Consider the following 19,180-nt stretch of genomic DNA (forward strand, 5'->3'; position numbering starts at 1 on the left):
TGCTGAATATAGGTGGATCATCGACGCCAACAACAGGCAGACAAAGTCACGGGCAGAGGCTAGTCTATTACTAAATTCTAATAGATTGTCTTGCAATAAATATGTTCTTGCACAGTAACTCAATTTAAGGTATACATAACCTTTTAACAAACTTTGCATAAATCAATAGTACTGTATGTGACCCTTATTGCATGTTATATTTCATAATGTTTAGCAATTTTCCACTCTCCAGTCTCCATTTTTGGTTTGCATTCTTCTCTGATCTGGTGGGTAGAGACTAGCTACCATACACTGCCCACACTAACAATAGGTGAATTGGCTCTAGAATTGTCTTTCTCACTTAGAAAACAGCCCCAGGAACATGTAGGACATATGAGAAAGACTGACCATAAAGAAAAGGACTAACCTATACTGATGTGAGTAGAGTGCATTGGTTGTCTTGGAGAGCTCTTATTTAGCTATATCATCTGACAAAGGCTGGTTTCAGCAAGCAGTGTTTGGTCAGTGATTTTCATCAGTGATTGTGATCCAAAACTAGAAGTGCGTTAAAAGCATAGAACATGTACAAATATTTCTATTCTACCTGATCTCTGTGTACACTTCATTCCTAGTTTTGGCTGACAATCACTGATCAAAATCACTGATCAAACACAGCCATGTGAAAATAACCTAAGGGATCGTTCACACGTGGGGCGGGTTTTGACACCGAGAGAGACGCGGTGAGCCGCGTTACTCTCGGGTCAAAACCCGCCTGCCATGACCATCGCGGTCACGGCTTTCCCCTCCACAGCCGGCTCAAATGAATGAGACGACAACGGAGGGTGCTGCCGCTAGGCGGAAGCCGCGGCTCAGCGCGCCGCGGCTTCAGCCTGAAGAAAGGGCAGCTTGCTTATTTTTTTCCGCTATCGGCATCTGCCGATAGCGGAAAAAAGAAAGCTAGTGGTCTCCATAGACCACCATTGAAAGGGGCGGATTATGACATGGATTCCGCTGTCAAAATCCGCCCCTTTAGCCCCGCGCGAACTAGCCCTAAGTTTACCTCAATTCACTTATCACATGCCCACTCCTCCCCTTCTCATCTCTATAGACCTTACCTTCTGGCTTTGAAAGGACAGAAAGAAGGATATAATGGGCCGTGATTAATTTAGAGCCACCCATTCCAACTGACTATGCCCATCCCATCCATTTTTGTGTCCCATCTTTGTGTCCCCATCCATCTTTGTGTCCCAATACAGTATAATGCCCCTACAGTCACCCTAACATAATATGTCACCACGGTATAAAGTACATCTCTTGTTGCGCATACAGTATAATGTCCCCCTCCAACTGCCCTCACAGTATAATGTCCCCTTCCAGCTAACCCCACAGTATAATATCCTCCTCGAGCTGGACATACTTCCCACTGATAGGGACAGCACCCAGAATCCAGGACTGTCTCGCTGAATCTTTGACAGTTGTGTGGTATTCCATAGACTAATTATAGACTTGATTAATCTGAGTCATGTGACCAGCAGTCGGTATTGAGATGGATATAACAGGAATTTTCAGAGTGAAGGTTATATTAGCAGAGAGTAGCAGTGCAGTGAACAGTGAAAAGCATTTTCCTCCAATAACGTATATTACAAAGCTTCTTATAATTCCCTATACTATTAATTATGCAACATTTGTTGATAAGGTAGTGACCATTTAAAGATGGTCATTCGAGATGAGCGAACAGTGAAATATTCAAGATTCGATATTCGTTTCGAGTAGAGCCTCAATATTCGACTACTCGATCAAATCCCATTATAGTCTATGGGAAAAAATGCTCGTTTCAGGGGAGACCGCTATTCGACTAAAGGAGAGTCACCAAGTCCACGAGTAGCAGGAGGAGAGTGTTTAGGAGGAGCACTGTGCAGTTAAGGCGCACGGACCCCATTATAGTCTGCACAGCACTTGCAGTTGCGCTGATAAAAAGTCAGCTCCCTCGTAACAGCAAGCTGCCAGCTTCCCTGACTAGCAAGGACAAGCCTGCTACAGAACCAGTGTTGATTTGTCGCAGGCTCGTCCTTGCTAGCTAGGAGAGCTGGCAGCTTGCTGTTTCAAGGGAGCTTACTTTTTCTCATAGGAATTAATTGACCAGCGTTGATTGGTCAGTGTACAGCAGTCGGCCAATCAATGCTGGTTCTGCCGGAGGCTCGTCAGTGAGGAGACAGAGTCTAAAATCGGACCCCAATGGAGACTGCTGTGGTCCGATCTTAGACTCCGCCTCCTCACAGACGAGCCTCCGGCAGAACCAGTGTTGCATGGCCGAATGCTGTACACTGGCCAATCAACGCTGGTCCATTCATTCCTATGAGAAAAAGTCATCTCCCTCATAACAGCAAGCTGCCTACTCCAAGCAAGGACGAGCCTGCTGCAGAACCAGTGTTGATTTGCCAAATGCTATACACTCAGGGGCGTAACTACTGCAGAGGCAGTGGAGGCAGCTGCCACAGGGCCCGGGCCATTAGGGGGCCGGGTGACAGCCGCTACCGCTGCGTTTTTTTGTTTGTTTGTTTTTTTAATAGGCCGTTATGGGCCCTATTAACTTGCCGATCCTGGCTGTGCCAGGATCGGTAAGTGACACCGCGGGCCCCACAAATACTATCATTATACTCGGGGGTCTTTGCAGACCCCCGAGTATAATGATCGGCGGACTGGGAGAGGTAAGGGAACGTAACAAACACTGTTACTTACCTCTCCATGATGCTGGCCAGGCCTCCTTCCCACTTGTCTGACGTCTCTGACGTCACATGAACCCGGCCTGCTTCCCGGGTCATGTGACGCCGACGTCATAGAAGAAGGACGGAAGCAGAGAAGACAGCATAGGAGCCGGGGACAGGTAAGAAACAGTAATTTTTTATGTTTTTATTCCCCCGGGTCTCCGATTATTATACTCTGGGGTCTGAAAAGATCCCAGAGTATAATAATTATTTATGGGTGTCCACTATGGGCTATAATACTGTGTGCAGGGGACACTATGGGCTATAATACTGTGTGCAGGGGCCACTATGGGCTATAATACTATGTGCAGGGGACACTATGGGACATAATACTGTGTGCAGGGGCCACTAAGGGACATAATACTGTGTGCAGGGGCCACTAATGGACATAATACTGTGTGCAGGGCTTACTAAGGGACATAATAGAGTGCGGAGGAGGGGGTCGGTTGAGGTCTTTGGCATTGGTGTCGGTTGGGGGGGCCCCATGTCAAAAGTTCGCCACGGGGCCCCGCCATTACTAGTTACGCCACTGTATACACTGTATAGCATTCGGCCAATCAACGTTGGCGCTAAATCGAATATTTACTGCGAATAGCTAGTAGTTTTCGATCAAGGACGAATATTTCGAATGCTGTAGTATTCGATCGAATACCTACTCGATAGAATACTACTCGCTCATCTCTAATGATCATCTGTACATCAAAAGGATTTTTCCCAATTTAGAAAGCTTTCTAATCTTAAGACTTTATATCAAGATTGACTAGAATGTTCCGATCAATATACCCTAGCTGCCTGTTGCGGAAAATTTCCTCTCCGTTACTTCTCCATTACATCTGTGAATTCAGGAGTAGGGGTTATGGGACCCCTGTGCTTCCGACAGATGCAGGTCTCTCCAGTCACACATTATGGCATATCCTACTGATCTGTCATAAGAGAGTATGATGGGAATGCTCTACCTGTGTTACAAACAGTTATAGCACATGTATACAGTACCTGGAGTAGTTTGATATTTTGTACTTTATTAGACAAAACACTATTTAAAGGAAACAAAACAAAACAAGAAATGATGGAAAATGGTACTGTAGAAGAAGTATAATCTGTATGAGTGCTGTCTGTAATCTAGGAAAGGTATTATAGGGTTCAAAATTATTCCAGATTATTACATTTGAGGGTATGTTCACATGCAAACAAATATAAACAAAGGACATTCATTTACATCCATTTTACTTAGACTTCACTGTTAAAATTTTTTTTTAACAATATGTATTAATGTGTATTTTTTGCAGTCTACTCTACTTCATTTTCTGCCCAGCAAAATAATGGATAGCAACATACAGACAGATTTTATTTTTTTTACATTATAATCTATGTAAAATGATTGCTCTTCTATTGGTATTAATTCTCTTACATTTTTAGCTTATGGGTTAAACAGATTCCCGATTCAGAGCATAGCCTTATGTTCCTGTTTACAACAAGGGCATAAAAAAGATACATTTTTAAAATTAGTATCACAATAAGAACAAATGGCTAAATATAGTCTGGGCTTTTGGTACTGACTGCATGAGAGGGTCGCCATCACTGTGCACGTCATTGTATTATTCCCGGGGCATAGCTCCTTGAATAGATTATTCAGAACCATGAAATGAATTTGTGACTCTGCCGCCGATATGCTTTAACAGTGACTCACATCTTGGGTAGTGGATATTATTGCTGTATTTAGCATTTTATGTTTTATTTCATTCAGAATGGTAAGTTTTAGTAAAATGGATGATTAACATGACTGAGTCAACAATAACATTTGCTTACTTTTTTGTCAAGAACTTCAAGCTCCAGCAACATCCCATGAAGCTTAGTATGCAAGACACAGAAATACGATAAATGTCATATTGCATTCTGATGTGCGCACATTGGCATTTGTTATTCAGGATAGGATGTACTGTACAGCAGAAAAAGTATGGTACTAGGTTAGGAAAAAAAAAGTGTGATGATTAAATTTATTTATATCATATATTTATTTATATCAAAAAGACAAACGTATTATAGTAATGATTCCTTTATTGACTAACCAGAAAGAAATATATTTCCAAGCTTTTGGAGCACAGCTGTCCTTTCATAAGGCAAGTTTACAACTGACCGACCAAGAAATGCATATGAAATAGAGATGAGAGAACAGCGTTTGATCAAGTACATGTTCGATTGGATATCAGGCTGTTCGAGACGTTCGATTCGAGTCGAACACCAGGTGGCAAACTCACTAAAAATTTGATTCCCCTCCCACCTTCCCTGGCGCTTTTTTTGCACCAATAACTGTGCAGGAGAGGTGGAACAGGAACTACGACAACGGAGGGATTGAAAAAAAATCAGAAAAAGTAATTGGCTGGCTAAATCAGGTGACCTCCAATTTATACAAATAGTGGATTTAATATCCGGTTCATATGAGACTGTGAACTATGTGATTGTGAGACAGGGATAGATGTACAGGCAGGGTTAGCTAGGGATTACCTTTATTTAGGTAATCAGCACTGCTACATCTCGGCATAGGAATGCATTGACCAGCGTTGATTGGCCGAATGCCATACATAGTACAGCATTCGGCCAATCAACGCTGGTTCTGACAGAGGAGGCGGAGTCTAAGATCGGTCCACAGCAGTCTCCATTTTGGTCCGATCTTAGACTCCGCCTCCTCACAGACAAGCCTCCAGCAGAACCAGCGTTGATTGGCCGAATGCTGTACTCTGTATATCATTCAGCCAATCAACGCTGGTCAATGCATTCCTATGGGAAAAAGTCAGCTCCCACATATCGCAAGCTGATAGGCATCCCAACGTAATACAGTGACTTGGGCATGTTAGATGCCCCCAGACATGCTTCCCCTGCTGTCCCAGTTGCATTCCAGGGTGTTGGCATCATTTCCTGGGGTGTCATAGTGGACTTGGTGACCCTCCTGAGTCGAATATTGGTTTCCCCCTAAATGATTATTTATTCTCCATAGACTATAATGGGGTTCGATGTTCGATCGAACAGTCGAGTATTGAGTGACTACTTGAATCGAACTTCGAACATTTCACTGTTCGCTCATCTCTAATATCAAACTCAATACACACACCTAACACTGAAGACTATAAGGATCCATTCACACGGAGGAAAATGGCACTTTATTTGGTGCTGAATTTTCAGCACTGGTAAAAAAAAGCCTCCCATTGACTTCAATCCGTGCCGGTAGCTTTTTTTTCCGCTAGCGGAAAATTCCGGTAGTGGAAAAAAAACTAGCAGGACCCATTGAAATCAATGGGAGGCTTTTTTTGTCAGCGCTGAAAATTCAGCGCCAAATAAAGCGCCATTTTCCTAAATGTGAATGGACCCTAACATTGCTGACACTCTTATGTACATCCTCCAGTGTAATTGTCTCATGAAGGGGCAAATGTACTCTGATAGTCTGCTAATTTTTATATAGAATTTATTACAGAAAATTGTATTGCCTCACTGGCTCAGGTTGGCAAATCCTTCTCTTAAGACCTAGCTTGTCTTTGCCAGTAGATGCTTCTGTTCTTACTGCATTACTTGACTCTGCGGTCACTATACGTGGACCATATTTTATACACCTCAAATGCTAACTTATCCTCTGAATACCTGTGTAAAACTTCCAAACAGGTTCCAACCTAATTCAAATTTCCATTGTTACCATACTTAAAACATGTTTCCATTAAGAAATAATATTGAAAATGTTAATATATGAAGTGTTGCTCAAACTGGGGAAAAAACTTGCTTACTTGTCAAATTAGTTATACTGGTTTGCATTAAAGTATGTTGTACAATTTTTTTCATCTTTTTATATGGCAAGACTATAGAAATTAGTATAAAATCCAGGTCTTCCATATCAGGAATAGCACCAGCACTTCATCCCAAGCTTCAATCTCAACTTCACTTACACATTACTGTAATTTAATAACAATATCATATCATGAATAGTTTTCCACTCTGCGCGCTACACATTGAAATCAATGGGTTAAAAAGCCTCCCATTGATTTCAATGTGTAGCGCCCGTAAGCCAGCACACATTGAAGTGAATGGGATCTGTTTTGAGCGCTCACACTCTGACACGTGTATACGTGTCTGAATGCGCGGCACGTTACTCCGTGGGAACGGAGCTTTCCTGTGGGCTGCCATATAACTTTCAAATAAAACAATGACACTGTATCATACATTGCCCAAATAACAATGTTGTGAGGTACCATTTGGGTATTCATTTCTATGGGAGTGTTCTATTTGGAACGGCTGTTTCGAATAGTGTTTGCTCATCTCTAGTATATAACTCTGTCCAGTGGTGCTGTAGATTGATGCAGTGCAACTGTCTTTCCAAAAGTCCCTGACCCCAAGGCCTTATCCAGTGGTGACAAGTAATGCATCTGTGCTATTACACAGGTTCCATACTATTAATGCTGGCTCTGGGTCCCATATGCGGTTTTTAAAACATACTATATATGTATACATATCTGTCTAATATGCTTTATTATGTGTCTGTAAATTGATGTAAAGTGGTTTTGTATCATTGGATCTCTTGATTGAAAATATGCCAAAGAAGGTATGACAGGAGATGGATGGTGTGGCTGTTCAGTAATATCAGTGGATTGTGTAATACTTCGTCAATGACTGCTGAAATGCTTCTATACAGTGATTATTCTGGAGAACCGTGTGCGTGTGTGTATATAACACACATAATAATGGCATCATAGATAGTCATGCATTAGATTTCCTGTGTCTAGGAGAGAAGGTATATCTTTACTGCGTTTTCAATCATTATATAGGAGCACTGTGTATGCTGTAGAGGACACATTGGCACTACTGTCTCCATTGTAGCTGTGAAACTGTCATTCAAATAGAGAAGAAAAATAATTAAAGATAAAAGTAAAGCGAATATTAAATATGTTAATGATAAAAATGTAGAACATAAATGACTTTTCTAGAATCTGTGAATCTTACCCTCCCCTATTCTGAGATCACTGACTGTTGGGTAGGAAAGGGTTTATTTCAGGGCAGTGGGGTTTCAAGCATATTCCCTGTCATGGGTAGAGCAGCTGTATTCCCTGCACGGTGTTTTGTGTGTGATTTGTAACAAGCCAGCGAGCATACTAATAATGTGATATTCTTGCCACTGAGCTGCTATCACTTGCTTATTAGCTGTCATACTGGAGGAAATGCTTGATTTCCTAGGGCTAGCTTGGTAATTTGCTGACAACAATGCCAGTTGTTATTAATGAGTAAAGGTGCATGTAACATGGAGCTGAATCTCCACCTCGTTCCTCCCTGGCCAGTGAGTATGGTTAGAGATGCTCATTGAGAACACTAGTCTGAACGGAGAACTGTGTGTAGCTAATAAATTCCTTTAGCTTGAGATGAGCTCTGAATCTTCAATGAGGCTGTCTTGGCAGACGTGCTAGTTGATTATAATAAAAATAGCTGCTTTCAGCAGTGTGAGTTCAGGATGCCAAATTTACAGCTGCCTTGCACAGTTACTCTTAAAACTCCTTTAGGGCTAATTAGAACCAGTGGGCAAGTTCAGCGCATCGATTGCAATTCCCTTGAAATAACCCCCTTCTTGTCCCTTTGTTTTATTTGATTCTTGGAGAAATTAATGTAATTCTTTTCAACCTCCTCTTCTCAAAGTAGTGTCTTTTCTTTTCAGCCACAACACAAAGACCACGTCATGGCTGGATCCACGGCTAGCAAAGAAAGCTAAACCCCCAGAAGAGTGCAAGGAGAATGGTAAGTTTTCGCTGTTCTTCTGGAAAGGGTCCCATTAACCACTTGGGTGCCAGATTGGCAGAAACGTGTTAATTAGCTGCAGCAAAAAGACAGCATTTTGGATGAGAACCACCACACAGGAAGTAGTCATATCCTCATTTGTGCTTTTCTCAAAGGACCTCCCTTTCCTTGTATTCACACTCAAGGTTTACAACAAACATAGTTTTATTTTGTCTGGGGCTCTGATCTGTCAGCCCTCCCATACCCGCCTCTGCCAGGGACTTTGTGTGGTAACACTGGGGCTCAGTTCTCTCAAAGAAGATGCAATGCAAGGAGAACCAACAGGGCCACTTCAAAGGATTATGATTATAATCTCATGTACCCTTAAAGGTAAAGGCTCTGTATTCTTAAATCCTTGCTGCTAATTAAGTTTTATGATCGTGAGTACTGCTTGTTCTCCATTGTATTACTTTGTTTGATAATTGCTTGCAAGCTTATAAAATACGGTTATGGTGGAAAGTGTTGGACAGAGGAGGAAATTGCTACACTTTGCATTTGATGGAACTACTAACTACAGTAATATATATTTATTATTGGTGGTTAAAGAAAAGATGTGTCATGTGGGACTGTAGTTGTGCAATGAATAGAAGCTCGATTGCTTTATCTTTTAGTAGCCTTTAATGCAGATACTATACAGAGGAATGCCTGCACGCATCTTCTAAAGGAATAGCAGCCGCCATATAGCACCTGTAAGCTGTACACCTGTGTGCTATAATCACAGGGCTGCGACTGTAGTATTAACACAAATTACTTGTATCTTAAGTTAAAAATGTTACCCTAGGAGCTATTTTCACAGTTGGCTACAGCTCACACATTTTGTTTGAGAATCGCTGTGCTCATTAGGGGAAGCTATGGCTCTTCTTGTATGCAGAGGAGAACGTCTGACATGCCCATTTATCAATTAACCTTCAATAGTCAGTGCTAAGAATGACTTTCCGATGTTCTTGTCATACACACGACTGTTCTCATTTATCGTTTGTTGTTGTTATTTGTAGAATATTTAGCTATTGTTTTTAGATGATTATTGTTTGGCATACTTTACACAATATGTAGCTCATGATAATACTGCATAGAACATTGCAGAATACGGAAATGCGTTTTATTCATAGGCGTCATTTACTGTATTTACTAAGTATAGTGCAATATATCAATGATACAAGGGCTACAATATGATTACAGGTTGCTGTTTCACATCTGTGATTAGCTGAACAGGATTCAGACAAAAAAAATCAGTGATATTCTGTGAAATATGTCTGCAGTTATTTGTGGCTATGACTTCACATTGAGTAAAAAAAAAAACCTTAACAGACAGGCAGACTCTTGTGCCAGTGCCATACACAGCACATCTTAATGCGGTCCATTTATAAATGAGGTGTGACAGGAAGACGCATACAAATAAAGCTGTGCCTAGTCATTAATTGAAGAAGAAATGGATCCATTCATAACTTTAATGCAGGTATTTATTCAGGAATAATGATGGTGCCTGTTCTTAGGCATTTGCATTGATATTCCATTTGCACTACACCGCATCTGCTGGAGCAATAATTGCATTTAATTGCTAGCTGGATTGATTTATACCTGTAACCACTTTCAGCAGCTTCACAAAAATGACTTTCTTAATTTACTGGTTTCACGATGGATTCTAAAACATTAGCAACCTGTACACCTACTTTTAGTATTGAGCTTGCTTAATAGTTTACCTCAAGGCAGCTTTATCTTGTTTTTTTTTTTGTTTTAAGTACATTTTATAAATTGAATTATAATTGACTTTTATCATCTTAGAAATCTTAAAGGAATAGAGGAAAGCTTGTGTTGTATTCCAGAGCTTGTCGTCTAAGGCTGCTTTCACACGCAATAATGCTCCGCTCATTCTGACACATAAAAACGTGTCACAGTGAGGCGCTTCAAAGAAGATCCCATTAACTTCAATGGGTACCGGCTTACGCGTGCTACACAATGAAATGAAACCCATTGATTTCAATGTGTAGCGCGCGTAAGACGGCACCCATTGAAGTCAATGGGATCTGTTTTGAAGCACCTCACTATTACGTGTTTACATGTCAGAATGAGCGGAGCATTTCTCCGTGTGAAAGCAGCCTAAGACTAGATTCACATATGCGCCTGGGCTCTGCCTGGGGATTGTGGTCCCCATTCTGTTTGAAAAATGTGGAGAGAAAAGGTCTCGGTGGAAGCTGGATGGAAATACAGCAAACCTCATTATAGTCTATAGGTTTCTGGAGAACTCACAACTGTCTCTATGCAATCTGCAATAATCTTCAGTAGCCTGTTAGGTCTGCATTATAGGTACAATCTTGGGAATTTCTTAAGACTAGCCTTTTTTTATGCCCACTAGTTCAGAATTATTAATAGGCTCTCGCTTTTTAAAAAAAACAACAGAATTTTAAAACATAAGCAATACTACAGAGCAAGTCCATATCCTTGTAGATATTAGATTACAATGAGTAATAAGGTTGTATCAGTCATACACTAAAACAATCCAATACACAGCCCCTCATTGCAGCTGTAACTGAAGCCATTTATCCGGAATAACTAGTAGTAAGTACAAGGGGCTTAGCCCTCCCCACGCTGATCCATTTACCATTCTGCCCTATGTCTTTAAAAAGTGACAATCAGAGTTGAAAAGGGACAAACTGGTGTGTCTGTGGTGGGAACTGGAGCAGACCAAAGATGTGCCAATTTTGTGGCATATATAGGTCCTTTAGTAAAAAGGAAAAATGATAGATGGCAAGTACTTTCCACTGAGGTGGCTGGTGTCTACAAGGTGACTGACTGGAGTAGGGGATCGGGATTTAGGAATTGTAAACACAAGCCTATACTCCAGTCCTGGTTTTGCTGGCTGACCCAAGTGGTCAGCTAATAAAGAGCTGAGGCTGCCCAAGGGAACTGGGTGTGGTTGTCTCTTGCATGAGGAAGCTGGTGTACACACTGCCCTGTGTGTCTGGAGGAGAAAGGCAAAAATAAAAAATCATTTTGTGTATTGGTGAGAAAACTTTGGAGACTTACCTTCTTTGTATCCTGAAGTAAGGACTGTTTATATTACTTGATTTTGTTCCTTCTTGCTGAAGAAAGATACTTTGATTTATCTTTATGCTGAGGCAAGCTATTTTGATTTATATACTGCTGGACTGTGTGAACTGCTACCAATAAAGCTACAACTGTGAGCTGATATCCTTGCCTCTGTCTGATTGACCTAGCAACCAGGCTACTCTGAAGGTCCTGCATTTACCCTGTATAGGGTCATATGGTCCACAATATAGAGTCATAGGCACAAAACCATTACAGAGGTATTTCTTCTAGGGAAAAATAACATTTATATACATGACATCCATTGGAGCAAGTCACACACTGAAAATAAATATGCAGCAGGGCACATCCCAGCAAGATCCCAGTGCCTGTGTGAGTCCAGAATCCACTTTGTCAAATAACAATGACAGCATGGTGGCTCAGTGGTTAGTACTGTTGCCTTGCAGTGCTAGAGTCCTGGGTTCAAATCCTACCAAGGACATCTGCAAGGAGTTTATATGTTCTCCCTGTGTTTGTGTGGAAGCAGGTACTCTGGTTTCCTCCCACACTCCTAAAACCTACTGATGGGGACTGTAGATTGTGATCCCTATATGGGACAGTGACTGACAATGTCTGTAAAGCGCTGTGAAATATGGTGGCGCTATACAAGTAAGCTAAATAGATAAATAAAATAACAATAGATGAGACATTGACCTGTCATAGTGGGGAATATATAGATTATGCAGTGGACTCAGAAGCTGCACGTTATGCCTCTGGATTTAGTTGGTAGTGTCATGTCAATAATTCTATAATATTAGGCCATGCCTGGTAATAACTGTAATGTGCTAATCCTAGTGTCACCTTCTAGTAGTATGGTGTGAGGGTGCCTTCACATGAAGTTACGCTCCGTGCTTTTTGCTACATTTTACACATGTAAAAATACATGTGTAAAATGTAGTAAGCCATTGAGTTTAGAGATGAGCGAACAGTGTTCTATCGAACTCATGTTCGATCGGATATTAGGCTGTTCGGCATGTTCGAATCGAATCGAACACCGCGTGGTAAAGTGCGCCATTACTCGATTCCCCTCCCACCTTCCCTGGCGCCTTTTTTGCTCCAATAACAGCGCTGGGTAGGTGGGACAGGAACTACGACACCGGTGACGTTGAAAAAAGTAGGCAAAACCCATTGGCTGCCGAAAACATGTGACCTCTAATTTAAAAGAACAGCGACGCCCAGCTTCGCGTCATTCTGAGCTTGCAATTCACCGAGGACGGAGGTTTCCGTCCAGCTAGCTAGGGCTTAGATTCTGGGTAGGCAGGGACAGGCTAGGATAGGAAGGAGAAGACAACCAACAGCTCTTGTAAGAGCTAAATTCCAGGGAGAAGCTTGTCAGTGTAACGTGGCACTGACGGGCTCAATCGCCGCAACCCAGCTTTCCCAGGATCCTGAATGGAATACACTGTCAGTGTATTCCCGTATACCCGATATATACCCCGATACCCGTTCCAACGGTGTGCCCCCCCACCTTCACCCCAGAAATACCCTGCAAGTCCCCTAGCAATAGAATTGGGGCTATATACACCCACAATTTTTACTACTGGTATACAGTGCCATTGTCTGACTGGGAATTCAAAGAATATATTGGGAATACAAATACCCTCATTTCTTGCTACTGCCATATAGTGCCAGTTTCTGACTGGTAATTCAAAGAATATATTGGGGTTACGTGCACCCACAATTTTTACTACTGGTATACAGTGCCATTGTCTGACTGGGAATTCAAAGAATATATTGGGAATACAAATACCCTCATTTCTTGCTACTGCCATATAGTGCCAGTGTCTGACTGGGAATTCAAAGAATATATTGGGGTTACGTGCACCCACAATTTTTACTACTGGTATACAGTGCCATTGTCTGACTGGGAATTCAAAGAGTATATTGGGAATACAAATACCCTCATTTCTTGCTACTGCCATATAGTGCCAGTTTCTGACTGGGAATTCAAAGAATATATTGGGGTTACGTGCACCCACAATTTTTACTACTGGTATACAGTGCCATTGTCTGACTGGGAATTCAAAGAATATATTGGGGTTATAAATACCCTCATTTCTTGCTACTGCCATATAGTGCCAGTTTCTGACTGGGAATTCAAAGAATATATTGGGGTTACGTGCACCCACAATTTTTACTACTGGTATACAGTGCCATTGTCTGACTGGGAATTCAAAGAGTATATTGGGAATACAAATACCCTCATTTCTTGCTACTGCCATATAGTGCCAGTTTCTGACTGGGAATTCAAAGAATATATTGGGGTTACGTGCACCCACAATTTTTACTACTGGTATACAGTGCCATTGTCTGACTGGGAATTCAAAGAGTATATTGGGAATACAAATACCCTCATTTCTTGCTACTGCCATATAGTGCCAGTTTCTGACTGGGAATTCAAAGAATATATTGGGGTTACGTGCACCCACAATTTTTACTACTGGTATACAGTGCCATTGTCTGACTGGGAATTCAAAGAATATATTGGGGTTATAAATACCCTCATTTCTTGCTACTGCCATATAGTGCCAGTTTCTGACTGGGAATTCAAAGAATATATTGGGGTTACGTGCACCCACAATTTTTACTACTGGTATACAGTGCCATTGTCTGACTGGGAATTCAAAGAATATATTGGGGTTATAAATACCCTCATTTCTTGCTACTGCCATATAGTGCCAGTTTCTGACTGGTAATTCAAAGAATATATTGGGGTTACGTGCACCCACAATTTTTACTACTGGTATACAGTGCCATTGTCTGACTGGGAATTCAAAGAGTATATTGGGAATACAAATACCCTCATTTCTTGCTACTGCCATATAGTGCCAGTGTCTGACTGGGAATTCAAAGAATATATTGGGGTTACGTGCACCCACAATTTTTACTACTGGTATACAGTGCCATTGTCTGACTGGGAATTCAAAGAGTATATTGGGAATACAAATACCCTCATTTCTTGCTACTGCCATATAGTGCCAGTTTCTGACTGGGAATTCAAAGAATATATTGGGGTTACGTGCACCCACAATTTTTACTACTGGTATACAGTGCCATTGTCTGACTGGGAATTCAAAGAGTATATTGGGAATACAAATACCCTCATTTCTTGCTACTGCCATATAGTGCCAGTTTCTGACTGGGAATTCAAAGAATATATTGGGGTTACGTGCACCCACAATTTTTACTACTGGTATACAGTGCCATTGTCTGACTGGGAATTCAAAGAATATATTGGGGTTATAAATACCCTCATTTCTTGCTACTGCCATATAGTGCCAGTTTCTGACTGGGAATTCAAAGAATATATTGGGGTTACGTGCACCCACAATTTTTACTACTGGTATACAGTGCCATTGTCTGACTGGGAATTCAAAGAATATATTGGGGTTATAAATACCCTCATTTCTTGCTACTGCCATATAGTGCCAGTTTCTGACTGGTAATTCAAAGAATATATTGGGGTTACGTGCACCCACAATTTTTACTACTGGTATACAGTGCCATTGTCTGACTGGGAATTCAAAGAGTATATTGGGAATACAAATACCCTCATTTCTTGCTACTGCCATATAGTGCCAGTGTCTGACTGGGAATTCAAAGAATATATTGGGGTTACGTGCACCCACAATTTTTACTACTGGTATACAGTGCCATTGTCTGACTGGGAATTCAAAGAGTATATTGGGAATACAAATACCCTCATTTCTTGCTACTGCCATATAGTGCCAGTTTCTGACTGGGAATTCAAAGAATATATTGGGGTTACGTGCACCCACAATTTTTACTACTGGTATACAGTGCCATTGTCTGACTGGGAATTCAAAGAGTATATTGGGAATACAAATACCCTCATTTCTTGCTACTGCCATATAGTGCCAGTGTCTGACTGGGAATTCAAAGAATATATTGGGGTTACGTGCACCCACAATTTTTACTACTGGTATACAGTGCCAATTTCTAACTAGGAATTCAAAATGCGCAAGGCTCCCGGAAAGGGACGTGGACGAGGCCGTGGGCGAGGTCGGGGGAATGGTTCTGGGGAGCAAGGTAGCAGTGAAGCCACAGGGCGTCCCGTGCCTACTCCTGTGGGGCAGCAAGCATTGCGCCACTCCACAGTGCCAGGGTTGCTTGCCACATTAACTAAACTGCAGGGTACAAACCTTAGTAGGCCCGAGAACCAGGAACAGGTCTTGCAATGGCTGTCAGAGAACGCTTACAGCACATTGTCCAGCAGCCAGTCAGACTCTGCCTCCTCTCCTCCTATTACCCAACAGTCTTGTCTTCCTTCCTCCCAAAATTCCGAAGCTTTACAGAACAATAACCCAAACTGTCCCTGCTCCCCAGAGCTGTTCTCCGCTCCTTTCATTGTCCCTCAACCTGCCTCTCCACGTCACGATTCCACGAACCTAACAGAGGAGCATCTGTATCCAGATGCTCAAACACTAGAGTCTCCTCCATCTCCGTTCGATTTGGTGGTGGATGACCAGCAACCCACCCTCATCGACGATGATGTGACGCAGTTGCCGTCAGGGCATCCAGTTGACCGGCGCATTGTGCGGGAGGAGGAGATGAGACAGGAGTTGGAAGAGGAAGTGGTGGATGATGAGGACACTGACCCGACCTGGACAGGGGGGATGTCAAGCGGGGAAAGTAGTGTGGATGTTGAGGCAGGTGCAGCACCAAAAAGGGTAGCTAGAGGCAGAGGCAGAGGTCAGCAGCTTAGGCGAAGCCAGGCCACACCCGGAATCTCCCAAGATGTTCCAGTTCGTACCCAGCCCCGAAAAACTCCCACCTCGAGGGCACGTTTCTCGAAGGTGTGGAGTTTTTTCAAGGAATGCGCCGAGGACAGATATAGTGTTGTCTGCACAATTTGCCTCTCGAAATTGATTAGGGGCTCTGAGAAGAGCAACCTGTCCACCACTTCAATGCGCCGTCATTTGGAATCCAAGCACTGGAATCAGTGGCAGGCAGCAACGGCAGGACAAAGGCCGCCTGCCGTTCACGCCACTGCCACTGCCTCTGCCACTGCCACTGCTGACTGTGCTGGCGATGCACTCCAGAGGACGAGCCAGGACACCACTTCATCTGCCTCCGCCACTTTGTTGACTTCTACCTCATCCTCCCCTGGTCCTGTCTTATCTCCTTCTCCTGCACCATCAAAGGCACCATCAGGCGTTTCTTTACAACAACCCACCATCTCTCAGACATTGGAGCGGCGGCAGAAATACACTGCTAACCACCCACACGCGCAAGCCTTGAACGCCAACATCGCTAAACTGCTGGCCCAGGAGATGTTGGCGTTCCGGCTTGTTGAAACTCCCGCCTTCCTGGACCTGATGGCAACTGCGGCACCTCGCTATGCCGTCCCTAGCCGTCACTACTTCTCCCGGTGTGCCGTCCCCGCCTTGCACCAGCACGTGTCACTCAACATCAGGCGGGCCCTTAGTTCCGCGCTTTGCACAAAGGTCCACTTGACCACCGACGCGTGGACAAGTGCATGCGGACAGGGACGCTACATTTCACTGACGGCACACTGGGTGAATGTAGTTGAGGCTGGGACTGCTTCCCAAACTGGCCCGGTGTACCTCGTCTCCCCGCCTAACATTCCTGGCAGGGACACGAGAAGAACACCCCCCTCCTCCTCCTCCTCCTCTACCGCCTCCTCCTCCGCCACCGCCTCCTCCTCCGCCACCGCCTCCTCCTCCGCTGTTAGATTGACCCCAGCTACGAGTTGGAAACGTTGCAGCACTGGCGTTGGTAGACGTCAGCAGGCTGTGCTGAAGCTGATCAGCTTGGGGAACAGACAGCACACTGCCTCCGAGGTGAGGGATGCCCTCCTCGATGAGACGGCAATATGGTTTGAGCCGCTGCACCTGGGCCCAGGCATGGTCGTTTGTGATAACGGCCGGAACCTGGTAGCAGCTCTGGAGCTTGCCGGACTCCAACATGTTCCATGCCTGGCCCACGTCTTCAACCTAGTGGTGCAACGTTTCCTAAAGAGCTACCCCAATGTTCCAGAGCTACTGGTGAAAGTGCGGCGCATGTGCGCCCACTTTCGCAAGTCGACAGTAGCCGCTGCTAGCTTAAAATCTCTCCAGCAACGCCTGCATGTGCCACAACACCGGCTTTTGTGCGACGTCCCCACACGCTGGAACTCAACGTTTCAGATGTTGAATAGAGTGGTTGAGCAGCAGAGACCTTTGATGGAATACCAGCTACAAAACCCTAGGGTGCCACAAAGTCAGCTGCCTCAGTTTCACATCCATGAGTGGCCATGGATGAGAGACCTTTGTGACATCCTACGGGTCTTTGAGGAGTCCACAAGGAGGGTGAGCTCTGAGGATGCGATGGTGAGCCTTACAATCCCGCTCTTGTGTGTTCTGAGAGAATCCCTGATTGACATCAGGGATAACTCAGATCACACAGAGGAGTTAGGGATAGCATCCGATCCGTCACAGCTGGAGAGTAGGTCCACACATCTGTCCGCTTCACTGCGTTTAATGGAGGAGGAGGAGGAGGAGGAGGAGGAAGAAGAGTTGTCCGATGATGTGATGGTGATACAGGAGGCTTCCGGGCAACTTCGAATCGTCCCATTGTTGCAGCGCGGATGGGTAGACATGGAGGATGAGGAGGAAATGGAGATTGAACTTTCCGGTGGGGCCAGAGGAGTCATGCCAACTAACACTGTGGCAGACATGGCTGAGTTCATGTTGGGGTGCTTTACAACCGACAAGCGTATTGTCAAAATCATGGAGGACAACCAGTACTGGATCTTTGCTATCCTTGACCCCCGGTATAAAAACAACATCTCGTCTTTTATTCCGGTAGAGGGGAGGGCCAATCGCATCAATGCTTGCCACAGGCAATTGGTGCAGAATATGATGGAGATGTTTCCAGCATGTGACGTTGGCGGCAGGGAGGGCAGTTCCTCCAGTAGGCAACCAAGTTCTCACCGGTCCACACAAACGAGGGGCACACTGTCTAAGGTCTGGGACACCTTGATGGCACCCCCTCGCCAAAGTGCCGCCACGGAGGGTCCTAGTGTCACCAGGCGTGAGAAGTATAGGCGCATGTTGCGGGAATACCTTTCCGACCACAGCCCTGTCCTCTCCGACCCCTCTGCGCCCTACACGTATTGGGTGTCGAAGTTGGACCTGTGGCTTGAACTTGCCCTATATGCCTTGGAGGTGCTGTCCTGTCCTGCCGCCAGCGTCCTATCTGAGAGGGTGTTCAGTGCAGCCGGTGGCATCATCACTGACAAGCGCACCCGTCTGTCAGCTGAGAGTGCCGACCGGCTCACTTTGATAAAAATGAACCACCACTGGGTAGAGCCGTCATTTTTGTGCCCACCTGTGTAAAGCACCCCAACATGAAACTCCATGTCTGTACTCAACCTCTCCAATTCCTCCGCATCCTCATACTCATCCACCATAAGCGTTGCACAATTCTGCTAATACTAGGCTCCCTCCACCCTGATTTCCCCCAACTCTGCTGGTTAGAGGCTCCCTCCACCATGAATTTGCCCAAACTGGGCTGTTTAGAGGCTC

The 19,180-nt window shown here is 43.9% G+C and overlaps 1 protein-coding gene across 7 annotated transcripts in view; it reads left to right on the top strand.

The window, feature by feature from the left end:
* Positions 1 to 19,180, top strand: part of MAGI2 (membrane associated guanylate kinase, WW and PDZ domain containing 2) — a 674,896-nt gene that overhangs the window by 425,982 nt on the left and 229,734 nt on the right. For all 7 annotated transcript variants that reach the window (XM_075274083.1, XM_075274085.1, XM_075274084.1 and 4 more), the window contains one exon: positions 8,428 to 8,507. In XM_075274083.1, coding sequence (XP_075130184.1) covers positions 8,428 to 8,507 — 80 coding nt within the window. The remainder of the gene's footprint in view (positions 1 to 8,427; positions 8,508 to 19,180) is intronic.

Source organism: Leptodactylus fuscus, chromosome 5 (genome assembly GCF_031893055.1).
Source record: "Leptodactylus fuscus isolate aLepFus1 chromosome 5, aLepFus1.hap2, whole genome shotgun sequence".
Lineage (NCBI taxonomy): Eukaryota > Metazoa > Chordata > Amphibia > Anura > Leptodactylidae > Leptodactylus > Leptodactylus fuscus.